At 42.0% G+C, this 20,669-nt stretch overlaps 1 protein-coding gene across 1 annotated transcript in view; it reads left to right on the top strand.

Annotated features, from left to right (window-relative positions):
- Positions 1-20,669, top strand: part of ARHGAP18 (Rho GTPase activating protein 18) — an 83,444-nt gene that overhangs the window by 45,332 nt on the left and 17,443 nt on the right. The window contains exons 6-9 of the mRNA XM_015416771.1: positions 4,831-4,996; positions 13,104-13,195; positions 14,735-14,812; positions 18,339-18,498. Of these exons, the coding sequence (XP_015272257.1) occupies positions 4,831-4,996; positions 13,104-13,195; positions 14,735-14,812; positions 18,339-18,498 (496 nt within the window). The remainder of the gene's footprint in view (positions 1-4,830; positions 4,997-13,103; positions 13,196-14,734; positions 14,813-18,338; positions 18,499-20,669) is intronic.

The following is a 20,669-nucleotide window of genomic DNA, read 5'->3' as shown; positions in this document are numbered from 1 at the left end:
TTACCTCTTACACCGACTTAGTCAAAAGAATGGCCCACTCCTTAGGCCTCTCTGTCGTCCAGCAACATCCGCAGGCAACAGATGCTGTTTATGACATAGTTCAGCTTGACACCTCGTCTACCTTGGCATTGCCCATGTTCTCAGTCCTTCTGCAGGCAGCAAAGTCACCATGGCTAAAGCCTTTGTCTGCTCCTGTGTCCACAAGGAAATTGGACCACATGTACCGAGTCCAAGAGTCGGATGCCGAGTTTCTCTTCTCGCACCCTCAGCCAAACTCTATGGTGATAAAATCTTCTTCCAAGTCCAAGAGAACGCACTCAACACCTTCTGCAAAGGAAGGTAAGAAGTTAGATGCTTTCGGCCGGCTCTTCTACTCCATGGGAGCATTGGGAGTCAAGGCGACTAACTACCTGGCATGTATGAACCACTATCAATACACTCTTTGGGAAAGGTTCTCTGAAATTCTCAGCCACCTCCCAGAGGACAAACTTCAAGCAGCCAGAGTCATACAAAAAGAGGACATGGTGTTGGCAAAACAACAGCTCAACACTACTAAACACGTCCTTGAGGCGTCTTCATGAACAATGGCTTCTGCGATAGCTCTCAGAAGAAATTCCTGGCTCCGCAACACGAATCTTCCGATAGATACTAGATCCTACGTAGAGGATCTCCTTTTCAATGCTACCACAGATACTACTCTACAAGAGTTAGACAAGAGCATGAAAGCTCCTCGAGCTCTAGGAGTCTCGTCCTCTGCAAAACAACAGTACCGTTCCCGCACCTGGTCAAGGTCCTGGCAGAGACGTACACCAACTCATCAGTCTCTAGACACACGAAGGAGACCACGAGCGTCTTCGGGAGGCCAAAGACCTGCTTTTCAAAAACCAAAATTCAGTTCAGGCCAACAAGCTTCCCGCACCAAACAGTCTAAACCCTCCAAGCAGGGTTTTTGACTTCCCTGTCACCAAGTCAGCTCCTACCCGTCTGTTTCCTTTACTTCACGCGTGGCATCTCATCACCTCGGACGAGTGGGTGCTGTCCATCTTGACCCGAGGTTACAAAATTCAGTTCCATCAGAACCCCAATGCTCCTGTCATCGTCTCCATGCCCCCTTCCCCACCTCTCCTTGAGGAGGTGTCCGTCCTTCTCCAGAAGGGAGCCATCAAAAGTGTACCATCACACTTCACAGTCCTGAAGAGAGACGGAGGCATTCGACCCATATTAGACCTAAGAGAACTGAACCGTTTTGTGACCTACCACCGCTTCCGCATGGTGTCCCTAAAACAGATCGTGCCACTGCTTTGCAGACACGTTTGGACGGCCACTCTCTACCTCCAAGACGCATATTTCCACCTTACCATCCACCCCTTCCACCGCCAATACCTACGCTTTGCGACTTGTCAACAACATTACCACTACACCGCCCTTCCGTTCGGGCTATCCAGCGCCCCCAGTGTCTTAACAGAAACTATGATTGTTGTTGCAGCTTTCCTCTGTCTCCGGGGAGTTTCCATCTACCCATATATAAACGATTGGCTTCCAGCAGCACCTTCCAGGAATTTTTGCCCTGGTCTGCAATGTCACAGAAACTCTAGCACTACTGGACAATCTCGGCCTTCTAGTCAATCGACAAAAGTCCCAATTGTATCCGGTCCAGCGCATATAGTACATTGGAGCGATACTGGATTCTCAGACATGCATGGCTTACCTACCCCACGACTTAGGTCCTGGCAGACAGGGCAACAGATATCATCTCCTTAGCCACCATCGTCCATACCCAAACCTCTGTCACTGCCTTCCAAATTCAGAGGCTACTTGGCCTTATGGCTGCAACCACGTCAGTTCTCATCTTTGCAAGACTAAAAATGCGCCCTTTAGAACTCTGGTTCATCCGCAGTCACGGCTTGTCAAAAAATGCACACACTATCGTCCTATCCCCTCCTCCCAGCATACAGGACTCTTTACTTTGGTGGACTGTCCCTTTGAATATCCTCCAGGAAGCGCCCTTCCACCCTCCGTCGCCCGAGCTCACCATAACGACGGATGCTTCCCTGACTGGATGGGGTGCACACTCCATGGGCCTCGATGTTGGAGACAAATGGGACGCACGGATGAAGAAGCGTCACATAAACTTCCTAGAACTGCTTGCTATACGACATGCAGTAGCCAGCTTCCTATCGTTGATCAAAGGAAAATGTGTCACGGTCCTCACGGACAGCACCACAGCGCTTTCCTACGTCAACAGGCAGGGAGGCACAGTGTCCCTTTTCCTATGCAACCTTGCCATCCAATTGTGGGACTTATGCATAGCCAACAATATATTCCTTGTGGCCACTCACATTCCCAGTCACATGAACGTGCAGGAAGACCATCTAAGTCGATCGGGACTCAGACTCCACGAGTGGGGAATGAACCCAACATACCTCCTCCCACTCTTCCACAAGTGGGGGGTTCCCTAAGTCGACGTATTTGCCATACGAAACAACAAAAAGTGTCCTCTGTTCTGCAGTCGAGGAGGCAAAGACCCACAATCTCTGGGAGACGGCCTCCTTTACCCTTGGTCTATGGGACTCCTTTACCTGTTCCCCTCCTTACCTCTGCTTCTGAGAGTGGTCCGCAAGATTCTCAACGACGCCACGGACTGTATCCTGATAACTCCATGGTGGCCAAGACAACCTTGGTTTTCAACAGTCCTCGAGCTATGACAGGGAACTTGCCATCAATTCCCTCCGACTTCAGACCTCCTCCTCCTCCCCCTCCTCTCTGACTCCCCCGTGCTACATCACGACATACCACAGCTGAAATTGACGGCATGGAAGATAATGACACAGGCTTCTCCGCCCGTGTAAGGAATGTCCTGTGGAATTCCAGGAAACCCACTACGCAGAGGTCCTACGATTATAAATGGTGTAGGTTCTGCTCTTCGCTTGGAGATGACGCCCCTCAAGCTACCTCAGTGGGTCTTGAACAAGTCTTCCAATTCCTCCTCACCCTAGCTGACTTGGGACTTTCCCATTCATCGTTATTGGCCACTCTTTCGGCCTACCATGATTCAGTTGATGGATGCACTTTGTTTTCTCATCCGATTTCTAAACAGTTTTTAAAAGGTTTGTTACACCTCTACCCTCCTGTCAAAGCTCCAGTCGCTCCTTGGGACCTTCCCCTCGTTCTCCACCAGCTTACGTGGAAGCCATTTGAGCTGCTTGCAACATGCGACCTCAAACTCCTGGCATGGAAAACAGTCTTTTTAATTGCCATTACCTCGGCTAGGAGAGTGGGAGAACTGTTGGCCTTCCACCATGATACCCCTTTCCTGTCGTTCCTGCCAGACGGAGCCCGCCTCATCCCAGACGTCTCCTTCCTGCCGAAGGTGGTGTCAGAGTTCCACCTGCAGGTGGAGGTCTTCCTTCCTGACTTCTTCCCAAATCCGTCATCAGCGGAAGAAAAGTTATTACACACTTTAGACGTGAAACGCGCTCTCCTGTTCTACGTCAACAGAACACTCCGAACTAGACGAGACTCACAACTATTCGTCTCGTACGCTTCTCCACGGCTAGGTACTCGCATCACGGCTCAGCGCCTGTCGAAGTGGATTGTAGGTCTGATCCATCTATGTTACCTACTCGCTAAACAGCCATTGCCTGGCCCTATCAGGGCTCACTCTACCAGGGATGTCGCGACTTCCACTGCCTTCCTTCAGGGAGTACCCTTACCGGACATTTGTAAAGCCGCTACCTGGGCTACGTCTAACACCTTCATCAGGCACTATGCCCTAGACGTCCAAAAGAACTCTAATACCAACATGGGACATCGCATTCTATCTTCGGCTAAGAAGTAAAAGACCTGCCAGCACCCTCCTCCAGGTAGGCTACTGCTCGCTAATCTCCCATGGGTGTGAAGCACAGAGACCACGTCAAAGATAAGCAGGTTGCTTACCAGTAACTGGTGATCTTTGAGTGGTCATCTGTGCATTCACACCACCCTCCCTCCTTCCCCGCTGCTGTCAGCTTCTACATTTTTGAATAGGGGTTGATTTGCGGTGTTTTGTAGGATTTGGCGGGATGTCCGCGCCCACCCCTCTGGGCATGCACGGTGGGGTTCCTGTGCATGCCCGAGGGACTGGGCGCGAAAATCCATTAAAAGAGCTTGCTACAGCACCGATCGATCCAGCGCGTGTGCACTAGATTCCATGGGTGTGAATGCACAGATGACCACTCAAAGATCACCAGTTACTGGTAAGTAACTTGCTTTTTTCAGGCAGCCATTTGTTGGCTAGCCCACCACTTAGATTTGCCCGTTTGGCATTGACCTGAGCCCAGGGGGGGGTCCACCTTGGAGGTCTTCAGGAGGTACTGCAAGGCCATTTTGTTGGCCAGGGCTTTTGAGGGGTTTGCATTGGCAGGCATCTTTTGAGCTGGGGGGGAAGGACAAATTTGCTATTTTATTTTTGGTTTTAACAGGAAATGTTTTCAAGCTATTATTGTAAGCTCCCTTAAAGTATATGGAAAGGCAGGGTATAAATGTTTTAATGAATAAATAAGACACAAGTATATTAAGTGAATTCCTTAAGCCAAATAATCGCATTAATGAAATATAGCAATTTCCCCAAATAATATAATTTTTTGATATTTCAAAAATATTTTAGAATGATTTTTAAAACAATTTTTAATCCACCAGAAGTGATGTCATGATGTTGCTGATGGCATCCCCCCATGTCTCCCCCCCCTCTTGTTGGCTTCCTAACTGGTAGTCGTATAAGCCACCCAAGCATACTACAGTCCAAACAATCACTCTGTTGGGATTGTAATTTGATCTAAACTTTCTAATTAGAATTTCAGGCTGCCAAAGGACAAAACGGGTACAACAAAGATTGGGGACCTTGCCATTCAGGATATGAAGAAAATCCATTATTTAGCACTGATTGAGCTGACTGCACTGTTTGATATACTTGGAACAGAACTTAAGCCACAAAAAGCAATAAAAATGAAAGTAAAAGGTGAGTTGGTTTTATTTGTGGCTACAAAATTTTGTATTTTATGGGTAGCCTTGTGTCCACAAAACTTATCCAGCTTGTGAGCTATTGAGGTCAGCCTTGTTTACACACAGCGAATAAACACAGGACAAGATCACAGTCAGGTTAAGAAGTAAATCCCCCCCCCAAGAGGGTGGGTGGCATTGACTGTGTCTGTTGCTTTGCAACATTAAGAAAATGTGCTCCAGAAATCTGGGGTTGGCAACTCCATGTTTTGAAATTCTTGGAGATTTAGGGAGTGGAGAATTTGGCAAGGGAGGGAGCTCAGTAGGGGTGTGATGCCCAGGACCAACTTATCCATTACGCACAGTAGGCACAGTGCCTAGGGCTCACAATAGTTTTAGGGGCCCACGAAAATGTTTTGATTTCTTTTAAAATCAGAAGGGGAAAAAATGAACTTTTAGGGTCGAATAAAATGTTTTATTTTTTTCCTCACATCACGTCAGAAAAGAATAAAATGTTAGGGCCCATGTAAATCTATTAAATTTTGCCTAAAACTGAAAAAAAATGTCAAAGTATTTAAAATTACATCAACATAATTATTATGGTGGGATGGGCCCACAAAAGCAAAAGGGCCTTTGGCCCACGGAAGTCATAATGCAGCCCTAGTGATGCCATACTGTCTACCTGCTGAAGCTCCCATTTTCTCCAGGGGAACTGATCTCTGTAGACTGGACATAGTTGGAATTCCAGTCGCATACCAGGTCCTCACCTGGAGATTGGCAGCCCTAAAACATACTGAGTAAGATTGCTGGTCTATCAAGGTCAGTACTGCCCACTCTGACTTGCAGTAACTCTTCAGGGTCTTAGGTGGGCCTTTCACATTACCTATTATGTTGTCCTTGTATCTGGACCTGGGTCCTCTGGCATTAGGGTTGCCAGCCTCCAGGTGGGGTCTGGGGATCTCCCGCTTTTACAACTGATCTCCAGCTGACAGAGATCAGCTCCCCTGGAGAAAATGGCTGCTTTGAAGGGTGGACTCTATGGCATTGTACCATGCTGAGGCCCCTCCCCAAACCCCACCCTCTCCTGGATCCACCCCCAAAGGCTCCAGATATTTTCCAATCCAGACCTGGCAACCCTATTCAGCATACAAAGCTCTACCATTGAGCCGTTGCCTCTTCTCAAGTTCTATGAGTGTGTTTTGTGCATCGACAATACAATCCATTCACGCCATTCTGAGGGGCAGCCAGGATATTTTTGTGTAGGTAAATTTGTAGGATGTGCACAATGCAGCCAATGTGAAACCCTTTTACATGCATTTTCAGTGGGAGAATGTTAACAAGGACTTAGATCTCTTCTAATAAATTTTAACTTTGGTGGGGTTGTGTGGCATAGTAGACAAAGCTGTAACGGACAGAGAAACTGGATTATAGAGGCATCTATCCAAACAGGATTTAAACAAAGCACTATGTTTCTCCAGTGTTTTCATTGTGTGGCTGGTTTTTACCATTTGTCTTAGGCACATGTTACAACCTTCTATTTGTAATGCATTTATCTTCTTGCGTTTCATCTGCTTGTCACTTTACTCTGCTTGCCCTTTATTTTCCGGTCTTGCCCTCTCTATTCTTTTTGATCTTCATGTTGTTCCATTGCTTGAACATTCTGTTATTTTACTTTAAACTCTTTCCAGACTTTAGAAACTCAGTTCTGAATGTCGCAAACATAATGTCATTTCCCCCCCCCCCTTTTTGGGGCTGTAAAGTTAACTAGAGTGGCTGTGGTGCTGCAAAAGCAATTTTAAATGACTGATGGGCACTCTAACCAAGATTTTCATTTATGTTCCCATTCTGACCAGCACTTCAGGAAAACTGCATCTATATTGTGTTTCCACAAGACTTTCTGTGGCATGATATTCTTGTGGGATGGCACTCCCATTTCCTGATTTTAAAGCAGTCACTAATTTTACAAAAGTATATAGCTTTAATCCCAGTGGGTTGGGGTTTTTTTTGACATTTGCTTGCAGTGCAACATTCGGCACAGTATGGTGCTGACTCAGACTGACTGACCTCTAGAATGTAGATTCTAGACATGGCGGTCTGCTTCTGTTTGCCATTCCACAAATATGCTAAGAAACAAATCTTTGTATGATGACTAGTAGGTACTAGAGTTCCCTCATTTCATATATTGTGGAAAAAATCACTAAAATGTTAATGGTAGGACATTTTGAAAGTCTTTATTAATTCACAGGGCTGCCATAAATTGGAAATGACTTGACGGCACTTAACACACACACACACACACACACACACACACACATATTTCCACGTTTCCATGGGGAGGAGGAAGCAAGCACTTCCTCTTTATGTTGCATGCAAGCCTTCTTGGTTTCTTATCTAGGCACATAATGTTAATATGCTACCTTCTGTAAAATATGTGATTACTTCATCTTCTTTCCTCATACCCAACAGACTTAGGAAGCTGGATGATTCTGAGGAACCCATTTCTTTATTGTTGTTGTTGTTGATGATGATGATGACAGTATTATGCAGTAGTGTACATCATATCCAGTGACTTTTCAAAGGAAGCTAAAGCAATATTCATGTTAAACATTTGTCCTCCTCAAATACACAAATGTGCTTATATATGCAGATAATCCTGGTTCAGTGTGCTGGGTTAGAGATGCATTAAAAATATGTATCATTTTCCTATCTCTCTTTATTTTTTACTTCCTTTCATGTTTTACAAGTCCTGGAAACATGTTACCACTTAATCAAATGCCTGCTTGGATCAAACTTTGCAGTCAAGATTCAGCAGAGATGACAGTACAGTAGCTAAATAATTGAAAGCAGCAGTGAGTGATGAGAGACACTGCAGGGCACAATTAAGTTCTCCGTTTCACAGCACAGAAAACAGCTTCTCCCACAATAGAACCAGCCACAGAATGTGGCTGAAATGGCCTTTCCCTCAATTTCATTTTTAAGTGCCCTAAAAGGTGTGTACAGTTGAAATGCATGTACAGAAACTGTGTCAATCCTTTTGGAATTATGGGTATTTTGAGCATGGAAAGGACAGTGGTATTTGGTTTAATATCTGGAAATTAGATAAACCCTCTAGATGCTTCATTTCAGCACTACATGCTCCTTTGGGTTTGCCCTGTAAAAGTACAATAAACATATCATACTTGTACTGTAATCAGTAACAATTCCACCTTGTATTACTTAGGGAGTTCATGGCCACAGTTTGAACTGGGAGGCAGGACTTCCTGTCCCTGTCTCCCTATACATAATCAAAGTGCCCCACTACACCAATCAATCAGCAGTTTATTATCCTGTCTTTCAGTGAGATATTTCAGGAGTTAAATTGTTTGCAAGTGTATCTCCTTTTCAAGAATAATTTTACTTTTAGTTAACTGTTTCATTTGCAGAAACTTTGCAGAAGATAATTGCCAATTTAAAAAAGGATTGAATACAGGGGAGTTAACTTAAGTACAATACTGATTTTAACGGCATGGTATGATTCTGAAGCAGCAGAAAAGAAGGCTGTAGAGAAATGTTGGGTGGACTGAATACTTTTAAAATAACAAGGAAAATACATATCCATGTGTGATGCCCCTTGTCCACTCACACAGAGTGCCTACCACCTTCTACAACCTCTCTTCATCAGGTTATGGTTTATAATAATTAGTTCAGGATATCACACTCACCACCCTTGTCTCTTTTAAAATCTACAGAGAGTTATGACCATCTCACACCTCAGGTCCTCTCTCTATCTCCCAGAGACATCCACAGACAGGGTAGCCCAGCCCCCTTTAATAATCAGCCTTTCGATTTGTTTCATTGTTCTTTTTGCTGCTGTGTTATGCCAGCATGTGTTATGTGTTATGTGTTATGCTGCGGTGGCTCAAGTGGTTAAGACACTGAACTGCAGGCTGTGGAAGGTCAGTAGTTCAGCGGTTCAAGACCCGGGTGCCGCAAGACGGGGTGAGCTCCCGTCTCTAGTTCCAGCTCCTGCCAACCTAGCAGTTCGAAAGCAAGAAATTGCAAGTAGATAAATAGGGACCACTTCAGTGGGAAGGTAACAGCGTTCCCTGCACTTTGGTGTTTAGTCATGCCAGCCACATGACCACGGAAATGTCTTCGGACAGCGCTGGCTCTTCGGCTTTGAAACGGAGATGAGCACCGCAACCCTAGAGTCGGATTCGACTGGCTTTCGAGCAAGGGAACCTTTACCTTTACCTTTATGCCAATAAAGGTCTATGTATGTGTATGTGTGTGTAATCAGCCCTCACTCTAACTATTGAGCTATTGAGGCTGGGGCTCAAACACTGTTCCAGTCACTCACTGCCACCAATCAAATCCTATAATATGTGTGTATAGATCAAGATATTAAATTGTGTGTGCTTCATACGAGCCCATGGCCGAGTAAGGAGACAGCATGTGGAAGAAAGAACAAACAACAACACTTTGGGGAAGGAAATGGCCACAGCTTTATTGATTGTATACAAAAAGAGCATTGGTGCAGCATGGGGACAGATCTAGCATCAAACAACCTGCCTACTGTCCAGTGAAATGTATCCTCCCAACCCAGCTGCTGGGGGTGGAGTGCCATGGAGTGGCTATCAAGTGAGGACCTCATGGGCGGCAGTGGCTGTGTGATTCCCGATAGCCACCTGGTGGTGAGTGTGCAGACAGCTCCTGAGCTGGGCATGCTGCTTCCCAGTTCACTCCCAAGACCCCTTAAAGGAGTCTCCAAATGGGGAAGCTGGGCACGCAGACCCCTCTCCCCCCCAAAAGGATCCATCCCAATGCCCTAACTGTCCCAGCTGTGATAATATTTCAAGTATGTTAAGAGATAACCCATAACCATTAAATTGCAGGTGGAAGAAGCAACGGAAAAAACTGCACTGTGGAGGCACCCAGTAGTGTGGTTTAAATGCCTACAGAGGGCTCTGATGCTGCCCCTTGCCCTCCTTGTTTCCTGAGCTGGCCTCCAGGTGATGTGGATGGCTGGCTGTTAGAATCACTTGAGCCTGCCCATTCCACATGGCAGCCAGCAGCTGCTGCCTTCTTCCCTGCTCTCCCCAGGCCTGGGTTGCAAACTCGATCTCTGATAAGTTGTGGCCAATGCTTCCCCTTAGACATGCAGCCCACAGGGTTAATCAAAGAAAGAAACTTTTATTTATAAGAACAAAACACTGAAGAAAGTAAAGTCTAAGAAACAATGTTTCACTTCCATTGAACTTTTTCACTGAGGTCCTAAATCTACAATTGGGATCCTTTAGTTGCTGATTTACTAATTTCAGCCCATTCCAAGTAGCTATTCTATACCGTTTCCCTCAGTCAGAAAAACCCTTTTCACCTCAGCCCATAAGCTGTCAGCTTCCTTCTCCGAATGAGTTAGCATATGTAATACATTACATATGCTAATTCAGAGGTGTCAAACTCATTTATTATGAGGGCCAGATCTGACATAAATGTCACTTTGTTGGGCCGGGCCACATGTGCCATAAAATGTAACACCAGATACCGGAGATATAAACTTTATAAGGGACACAGGCAAACCCAATTAACAATATTATTTCTACTCAAAATACAAACAAAAGCAATTGATTTCTAGCAGTGAAAGCAATTGATTTGCTGGGGAACCTACAAAAGCCCCAATAAACATATTTAATCATATGCAAGACTAGGGTTTTTCCAAGGGATACCATAAAAGGAGGAGTACCTTACATTTCCATACATACCAGTTGCTTGCGGGCCGAGGGGCCTTATGTTTGACACCCCTGTGATAACTCATTCAATCCTCACATATGTATTCTCACTGAGAAGGGCTATACATCCCCTATATTTGTTTTTCTTTTTCTTTTGAAATAGTATATTATAATAGTGGTTGTAATGCAGTGCAATATTTTGTTGATCCCTGACATTTTGTTGATCCCTGACTGCACCCCAGGAAAACGATTCTGTCAGATAACTCCATTTTTTAGTGAAGCAAAACATTACTTTCAAAAAAAATCTCAATTTACTACTCATGACAATTAAGAATATAATTGAATATGTAATGTAATTTGGAATGGTAGATTCTCTATTCTGGGGACAAGAAGGGTACTCTGCATGGCCAAGATGCTTTAAAGTTTGCCTCCATGCTAGAAAAGAGATGGATGGGATCTAATGACTGAATTCTCACAATTTAGACTACATCAATCTTCAGTTCTGACATATTTATTATCTACTAACCTGATAACTGCTTCGCTAAGGTATTTAACTTCCATAAATCTAGTTATAATACTGATGATGTAAAGTTTGAAATGTAATATTTGTTGTAGGAATTCTAATGGAGAAGATTGTAGTGTAAAAATGAAGTGAGACATACGTACTATTCTTTTCTCTACTGAAGGACCTCTCTGTAGACTCTTGGGGCAGGCTTCCTCATGGCTTTAAGCACCCTGAAACCGCTGCTGCACCTGACAGACAACCTCCTGTTAATTGTAGGAGGTGGGGGGAGTGTGTTGGAAGCCATCAGAGAGGCTGGGTCAGCAGCATCGCTAAGGTGATCCTGCTGGAGTGGCGTCCCTGATGGATTAAAGTACCCTGCTCCTGCTCCTACACCTGACAGACACCCACTTGTTTGGTGTTGGGGGGGATTATGTTTAAAGGCATCAGGAAGGCTGGGCCAGCAGCAGGGCTAAGGCAATCTTGCTGAGCAAACCTCCCCGGCGGCTGTAAGCATCCCACTTCCTCTCCTACATCTGACAGGCAGCTGCCTGTCCAGTGTAGGAGGGGGAGGGGGAGGAGTATTAGAAGCCACTGTGGAGGTGGGGCTGGCAGGATCACTGAGGAGTTACTGCTGGGGCAGGCTCCCTCATGGCTTTAACCACTCTGCAACTGCAGCTGCACTTGACAGACAACTGCCTGTCAGGTGTAGGGGGGGGGAGCATGTTTGAAGCCACAGGAGGAGGCTGGGCCAGCAGCTTTGCTTCACCTCACAGGTAGTTGGCCACTCCTGATTTCCTCAACTGTCATTAGCTCTCTGCAGTCTCCTGTAACTGTTTGTTTTTTTAACCTCAGAATGCTGAGCTCTGCAGCTGACCAATCAGAGAGGGGGGGGGTACAAGGAGGCAGCAGCCTGGCAGCTGCATAGGAATCAATGGGGGAACACATTTTACCCCTTTTGACCCCCTTAGGAGTCGAATTTCTAAAAATCCCTTCTTAGTGAGCATCTACGCCATGGTAGGAGCTCTCTCCCCAAAGTTGGTGTTCCTAGGTCCAGCGGTTTGGCCTCGGCATTGATTTTATAATGACGGGACTTTCTTTTATATATATAGATGTTGTTCCCCCCCAGTTGAACCCAAACAGGGGATAACCAGAAACCAAGGTTGTCATTCTTTTTATCTGTTAAAAAACACTATTTTGCATGCTAATTTAACAAGCCACAAGCATATACAAGTATGATCTGTAATTCCATTTCATTGTCTGACAAAGTGGGCATACACATGAAAGCCCACACCTTGAATAAAACTTTGTTGGTCTTAAAGGTGCCACTGGACTCTATAACTTTGTTCAATTGCTTCAGACCAACAGGGCTGCTCAGTTTATCCCTTCTAACTGTTGTTTTCTCAACTATCCTTTTTCAAATCTTCTCCTCTGAACATTCCATCTGCTCTCATTGGCCGCTCATAGGTAGAGGCTGAACCTAGCTTGTCCATCACATCATGATTTCTAAAATCTCTTGTAATCTTAATTATCCATATAATTCTGAAGATCTTTGTAGTGTCAGGACTGCACCATTTAAAATAATAGCAATAGGCTTATTTTTTCACTATGATATACCTTATTATTCAGAAATGCTAAAGGTTATTTTATTATGAAGGAAGACATAAGATAGTTGTGCTAACTTGCCTTTTTAAAATTATACTGAGGCAGTGTGATCCCAAGCATTTTTACTCAGAAGTAAATTTAGTCAGTTGGGATTACTCCCATGTAATTGTACAATAGGACTGTAGTCTTAATTGACTGTTTGAACGTACTAGATAGTAGCTCTGAATACCTAGGGAAGGAAAAACCTATTTGTGTTGCCATTTCATGAGCTGGAAGAGAAGTGAAGAGTGTCTGTCTCTTGCTTAATGCAGAATCTGGTCTGTTTGGAGTCCCACTGTCAGTTTTGCTAGAGCAAGATCAAAAGAGAGTTCCAGGCATCAAGATACCCCTAATCTTTCAAAAAGTGAGTAATCATAGTTCATTTCAGCATACTTTAAGCATTCTTTCTGTGTGCTGGGGAACTTAGGAATGGCATGTATTTATTTGTTATTGCATTTATATAACTTGCCTTTTTCCTGATTCAGTCAGGACCCAAGGTGGATGACAACAGTAGCAACAATACAAATATAACAATCTGTTTCAATAATTTGATGCGTCATTAAAAACAGATAAGCCTGGGCCCACTCAAGTTGTTGCATAAGCTCTTTTAAATAGTTCTCTTACTGCCTTGCTCGAAGATCACAAGGGTAGGTGCCTGCCTCACCCCTTCCAGAAAGCTGTTCCATTGCAATCGACAGCAACATAAAAGGTCTGGTCCATAACAGATTGTACCCTTGAGAGCAGGAAGACTGATAGGAGATCCTGCTGCTAGGAATGCTAATTACAATCTGAAGAGAAACCAGAGCTACTTAAATCACATGTAGATTGGTGGGCTCCAATATTGGTCAATCTCTTCACATATATAGACTCAACAGCACAAATACTGAAGGACGGGGCCTGGCCATTATATTGCCTATATATAAGAAAGGAATCAAGACTGACCTGAATAACTTCAGGCCAATAAGCCTTTTAAATACCATTTGTAAATTATACAACAAGCATTTATGCCTGAAGCTATGTAAATGGTTAGAGCAAGAAAACCTTTTAAAAATTGAACAGGCAGGATTTACTCAAGGCTGCTCAACTCATTGTTTGGTCTTAGATTATCTTGCCCATAAGTATACAAAGTCAACAAAGGGTAATATATATGCAGCATTCATGAATCTTAGAGCAGCTTTCGATACAGTTTCAATGGGAAGACTATGGGCAAAACTGGAAGACACACCAAGAGAGAAAAGGTTGTTACATTTGATAATTAAATTACATGAGGATAGTAAGGTTCAAATAAGATATACCCAGGATGGTAAATTATCCAATAAAATCCCGGTACAAAAGGGAGTCAGCCAAGGATGCCAGTTTGCCCGGCATATAAATTGAAAGTAATAAATAAATAAATAAAGGTTGTCTGCTTGCACCTTTTTAATTCAATATATATGTGAATACTTTGATTCAGTGTCTGCATACAATGAATACCCATGCCCCCAGTTTATTGGGAGGAAAAAAAGTGTTGATGTATGCAGACAATGCTGTTCTTTTGTCACAAACTAAAGTTGGCCTAAAACGTGCCTTAAAAAATTTAGTGATCAGTGTGATATTGAACAGCTATTAATCAATTACTCAAAAACTAAAATTTTACATTTCAGTAGACGGTATAGGAAGGCTAACTGGAACCCCACAGACCAATGGCCAGAGCAGGAATCCCTCAGCATCACCTTCTGGGACTGACCATCCCCAGACAGGACTTGAACCACTGATGCCGAGAGGTGGCTTAGTAGGATACTGTGGTCAATAGTGTTGAAGGCTACTGAGAGATCCAGCAGAAGTAGTAGGTCACCTCTCTTTATACCCATAGCATTTTAGTTGTCAGCTATGAAGCTGACATGCTTTACATTTTTCTCTGCAGCTCATATTCCACATCGAAGACGGAAAGCTGGATACAGAAGGTCTTCTTCGAATACCAGGTGTTGCCACAAGAGTAAAGGTAAAGTAATATTTGAGCTTCAGGAAGATAATGATGTACTAATTGTTAACTTTCAGTATATGAGCCTAGTAGATCTTGTTTGGTAGGAAGGTTAGCACTAATAATAAATGCCTCCAGGTTTGATCCCCCAATCCTCCACTTGATGATACAAAATACCTGATCAATAGAAAATTAGGAGAACCATTTATTGCTGCAGATGATTAAAAAAAAGAGGAGTAGTAATCTATGTAAAAGACTTTCTGCACCCGGAATTATTTTATAGGTCAAAAGACAGAACAATAGTAGCAGTTACAATAATGTGAGAAGGGGGGGGAAATGATAATAATAAATAAATATGGGTGACTTCAATGAAGTTTTTGATCCGAAAATTGATAAAAAAATTTTTAACAAAAGCTGTTCCCAAGAAGCAAAATTAAAGAAGGAAAGATTCCGAGTTCATGGAATGAAGCCCTCATCACATTAATTCACAAATCAAAAACAGATGAAAAAGAGATGAAAAACTATCGTCCCATTTCATTGTTGAATGCTGACTATAAACCTTTTGCGAATATACTTGCATCAAGATTTTAAAAAGTACTATCACAAATAATTCATCAAGATCAAGTGGGTTTTCTCCCAAAAAGGCAGATTAAAAATAATATAAGAACCATTATTAATGTTTTAGAATATTATGAAATACACTTGGAGAAAAAACTAGCTTTAGTTTTTCTGGATGTTGAAAAGGCATTTGACAACATCTCTTGGGAATTTATGATCCAAAAGCTGGAAGTCTTGGACTGTGGACCAAGTTTTCTCTCTATGATAGCAGCATTATATAAGAAACAATATGCAAAAGTTATAATCAATGGGGACATGATGGAGAATATAGAGATACAAAAGGGAAGAAGACACGGATGCCCCTTCTCTCCGCTATTATTTATTTTCACATTAGAATCACTAAATGATATGGTGAGAGCTAATGAACAGATAAGAGGACTGAAAGTAAAAGGGGAGGAGTTTAAGCTACAATAGTGGGGCTTCTTGCATGTGCCCGCCCCCTGGGCTCTTTACTGCCGGAGCTCCGCTCCTGTGCCCTCCTGCAGGAAATGACCCCTGGATATAACATTGACAAATAGGAAAAGTGCCCTAATGGAAAACAATTATAAAAAACTTACAGAAGAAATTAAGAGATCTACTGAAGTGAAAAGATATTCAACTCTCATTATTGGGCAGAATAACTACTATAAAAATGAATACATTGCTTCACTTCTTATTTCTAGCCCAAAATATACCAATCTTGAAAAAAACATCAATTTGTGGAGCTTAATAAAATCATTAGACAATTTATTTGGTATCCCAAAAAAGCATGAATCAAATGGAAATCATTACAAGATAAAAAAGAAAGAGGCGGATTTGGGTTACCTAATTGGGAGTTGTATTATCAAGCTACAGCAGCAGTATGAATAAAAGAATGGATAATACTAGAAGATACAAGAACATTAAATCTGGAAGGGCATGATCTCAGTATGGGGTGGCATGCTTATCTTTGGTACAATAAAGAAAAAATACATTCCAACTTTCATCAGCATATTTTGAGAAGTGCACTGATAAAATGTTGGCAAAATCTAAAAGAAAATTATTACATGAAAACTCCCAGATGGGTATCCCCTCTAGAAGCATTTATCAAACCCACCTTATTATCTGAAAACAAGAAGGTGCCATATGAAAATCTACTAGATAAAAATAATAAACTAAAAAGTCTATAAAAGTTACAATCACTACAATCACTAAACATAAACTTGACTTGGTGGGAAAACACACAATTAAAATCTGTATATAGTAAAGATAAAAGTTTAGGTTTCTATGTATCCAACAACGAATTAGTTAAAATTTGGCTTTCATCCAGTGATAAGTTAATTCAAAAGATATATAAGTTTCTGTTGGAGAACTATATGCAGGATGAGATTGTTAAATCCTCTATGGTAACGTGGATGCAAGATATAGGTTATAATATTGACATTGATGAGTGTGCTAAAATATGGACAATAATTAGACTTCTTGAATCAACATCATTTAAAGAAAATATTTACAAAATGCTTCATAGGTGGTATTGGTCACCTGGCAAAATTGCTTGGTTTGAAATAATATAGGTTATAAACTTGGATTGAAATGATATAGGTTATAATATTGACACTGATGATTGGGCTAAAATATGGAAAATAATGAGACTTCTCGAATCAACATCATTTAAAGAAAATATTTACAAAATGTTTCATAGGTGGTATTGGTCACCTGACAAAATTGCTAAATGTTCGGTTACAATTTCTAAAAATTGTTGGAATTGTAAAAATAACATAGGATCCTTTTTCATATGTGGTGGAAATGTGAAAAAATGCAAACATTTTGAAGATCTGTAAAAAAGATAATATTAGAAATATTGAATGTTAATCTTAGCTTACTCCCTGAAATATATTTACTAAATATAATTCCAGATTGTTATGAGCCAGAAGAAAGATACTTGTTAACTTATATCCTAACATAATCAAGAATATTACTAGCCTGATATTGGAAAAACGAGAGACTACCCTCTAGACAGGAAATAGCTTTGAAACTGCTGGACGTTGCAGAAATTGACAAATTAACTATGTTAATTCATGGGAAAGATGAAACCCTATTCCAAAAAATATGGTGAAGAGTGTATAAATGGTGGGGAAATAATTTTATGTAAAAGACTCTGAAAATATAAAGAAAGTGTCAAATATGTGGCTAATTAAAATGAACAAATGTAATAAATAAATTATTTAAAAAATATTTCTAGGATACCTTATTAAATTTTTCAATCACTCTGCAGTCAATGAATGTGTATTTGTTTGTCACAATGGCAGTACAGAGGCTGGCCAGCTTCTCAAATAGGACATGCATGCAGGTTGACTGTGGAGAGTCACATGCTGAGGCCAGAAGAGTAATGTACTTAACTGCATCGAACAATTAATTCAATATGCTGGACTGTTGTCCTGGCCAACTTGGATTGAAATGCATGCAGTTTGTTTAAAACATTGAATACACAATCAGTGACTTCTGCGGTATCGTCTCTAACGTTTTGGTGTAGAAACTCTGTGAAATCTTTATTAAGAAACAGAGGTCCTTTTCACACAGGATACTAAAAAAAAGCCTTTAGAATAGCCGCTTGTACTACTGAATGTTGTAATACCAGAGAGCATTTATAGCTGCCCTGAGCCTGCTTTGGTGGGGAGGGCGGGGTACAAATTAATTAAATAAATACAGTCAAACATTTATTAACTATGTACATTGCTTTATATACACAGGAAATGTAATACATGCTTTTTAGCACTACCAGTGAAAATGCCCTTGAAATACAGTGACAAAACCATTTTAACAACCTGTACTAGTGTTTGCATGAAGTCTGTGAGCATTTATATTTATATAATCTCAACATAGAATGGATAATAATTTCAGATGTGATTTTTTTTTAAATAGAAAATGTTATCTAGAAGATGCGTCTGTTTTCTGTTCATCTGTCTTTCAGAGTCTTTGCCAAGAGCTAGAAGCAAAGTTTTATGAAGGGACTTTCAACTGGGAAACTGTAAAGCAACATGATGCAGCGAGTCTGCTGAAACTCTTTATCCGTGAACTGCCTCAGCCACTGCTCACTGTGGAGTATCTCAAGGCTTTCCAGGATGTACAGAGTAAGTGTTCTTGCTGAGAACTTCTCTCTGAGGCTTGGGGAGGCAACTTGTATAATGTCAAATTCATGGAGAGGACATATTTTAACAATTGTGTGTGGGTGGGTGGGAGGAAATTGCAGACCATGAAGAAGATCCAGAAAGGATGATCAAATAATCAGTATTTCAGCTGTATCCAGAAAGGATCAGCTGTATTATCTTAATTAGTATGAACTCCCCAAACAGTTTGCTTGCTTGCATGTGAAAACAGAAGGAGAAGAGATTGGATTTATACCCTGCTCTTCACTAACTGAAGAAATCTCAGAGTGACTTACAATCCCCTTCCCTTCTCCTCCCCACAACAGACACCCTGTGAGGTAGGTGGGGCTGAGAAAGCTCTCTGGAGAACTGCCCTTGAGAGAACAGTTCTGAAAGAACTTATGACTGACCTAAAGTCACACCAGCAGCTGCATGTGGAGGAGTGGGGAATCAAACCAGGGTCTCCCAGATTAGAGTCCGCACTCTTAACCACTACACCAAACTGGCTCTCACAATAAATGCACAGCATCACTTTCTGTACACAAATACTCCATACTGTCTAGCAAATCATTGGTGAATTCATAACAAAGGGTTTAAGTTTCATAATAGCAAAAAGCCACTGTCTAATTAATCATAATATAAAACACTGTACCCTTTTTATGAAGGCTGATGAATTCAATGAAAATATTGATACTGAAAAGAAAAATACTGTATTTTAAGAGACCAATATACTGCCAAAGTCAGGTCATTGATGTAGATTTCACTGTTTCTACAGTTCAGCTGTGGCCTTGCATATCTACTTTCTGTCTTTGTAATTTATATAAGCTACACCAGACAGTATGAAATCTAGTAACTGGCTAATATTGCAGGAACACTGTCTTATTGTTTGTAGTGTAGTGGTTAGACTAGGATCTGGGAGACCCCCAAAGTCCAGGCCGGGTCCCCTCCCCCCCTTTTTCTCTCTCTCCCCTCCCAACATTCTCTGTCTCACCCACTCTGTTTCCCCCCTCTCTTTCTCTGCCCTTCTTCCTTCTCAACTATCCTTCGTCCCATTCACTCTCTTTCAATCTCTGTCTTTCTACCCATCTACCTACCTTCCTTCCTTCCTTCCTTCCTTCCTTCCTTCCTTCCTTCCTTCCTTCCTTTCTGCCTTCCTGCCTGCCTGCCTTCCTTCCTTCCTTCCTAGCTTTCTCCCTTCCTTTCTTTCCAAAATACTACCATTAACCCCACTCCGTCTCCCCCCCTTTTCTCTCTTTCCCCCCTATCTAACTCTGTCTCTCTCTCTCTACCTCCTCTTCTCCATTCCTCCCTTCCACTCGCCCTTCCTTCCTATCTAGGGCCCGTCGTCTACCGCCACGACGGGCTTTCCTTACTAGTCATAATATAAAACACTGTACCCTTTTTATGAAGGCTGGTGAATTCAATGAAAATATTGATACGGAAAAGAAAAATACTGTATTTTAAGAGATCAATATACTGCCAAAGTCAGGTCATTGATGTAGATTTTACTGTTTCTATAGTTCAGCTGTGGCCTGGCATACCTACTTTCTGTCTTTGTAATTTATATAAGCTACACCAGACAGTATGAAATCTAGTAACTGGCTAATATTGCAGGAACACTGTCTTATTGTTTGTAGTGTAGTGGTTAGACTAGGATCTGGGAGACCCAGGTTCGAATCTCCATTTTGCCATGGAAGTTCTCTGGGTGACCTTGGGCCAGGCACACACTCTCAACTGAAACTACATGACAGGGCTGTTGTGAGGATAAAATGGAAGAAAAGAGAATACTGTAAGCTGTTTTGGGTCCCATTGGGGAGAATGGTAGGGTATAAATGAAGTTTTTTAAAAATCCCGAAGGGATAAAACAGCACAGGAAAGTATAAGCTAAAAGCGTGAAACTCCTTAAAGTTTAAGAAAGAAGCAAGGACTAATCTCTTCAGTTATAGTAGCTTGAGGTCATTTTTCAGGTTACTTTTTTGCTTCTGATCTGATTAGTAAGTAGTCAGTCTGCATGGGCGGAATTACATGTACAGGATTCAAGATCTCTGTAGTATCTGAACATGTGGAGATTTACTTCCTATGATTGGCAACAAGCACTCTGTCTGATTGTAGTGTTAGATTTTTAGGTATGTAAATATTCTGCTATGAATAAAATT

This window comes from Gekko japonicus, unplaced genomic scaffold (genome assembly GCF_001447785.1).
Source record: "Gekko japonicus isolate JY-2015 unplaced genomic scaffold, Gekko_japonicus_V1.1 scaffold92, whole genome shotgun sequence".
NCBI classification, from domain to species: Eukaryota; Metazoa; Chordata; class Lepidosauria; order Squamata; family Gekkonidae; genus Gekko; species Gekko japonicus.
The sequence above is the reverse complement of the archived record's forward strand: the minus strand, read 5'-3'. Positions and strand labels throughout refer to the sequence as shown.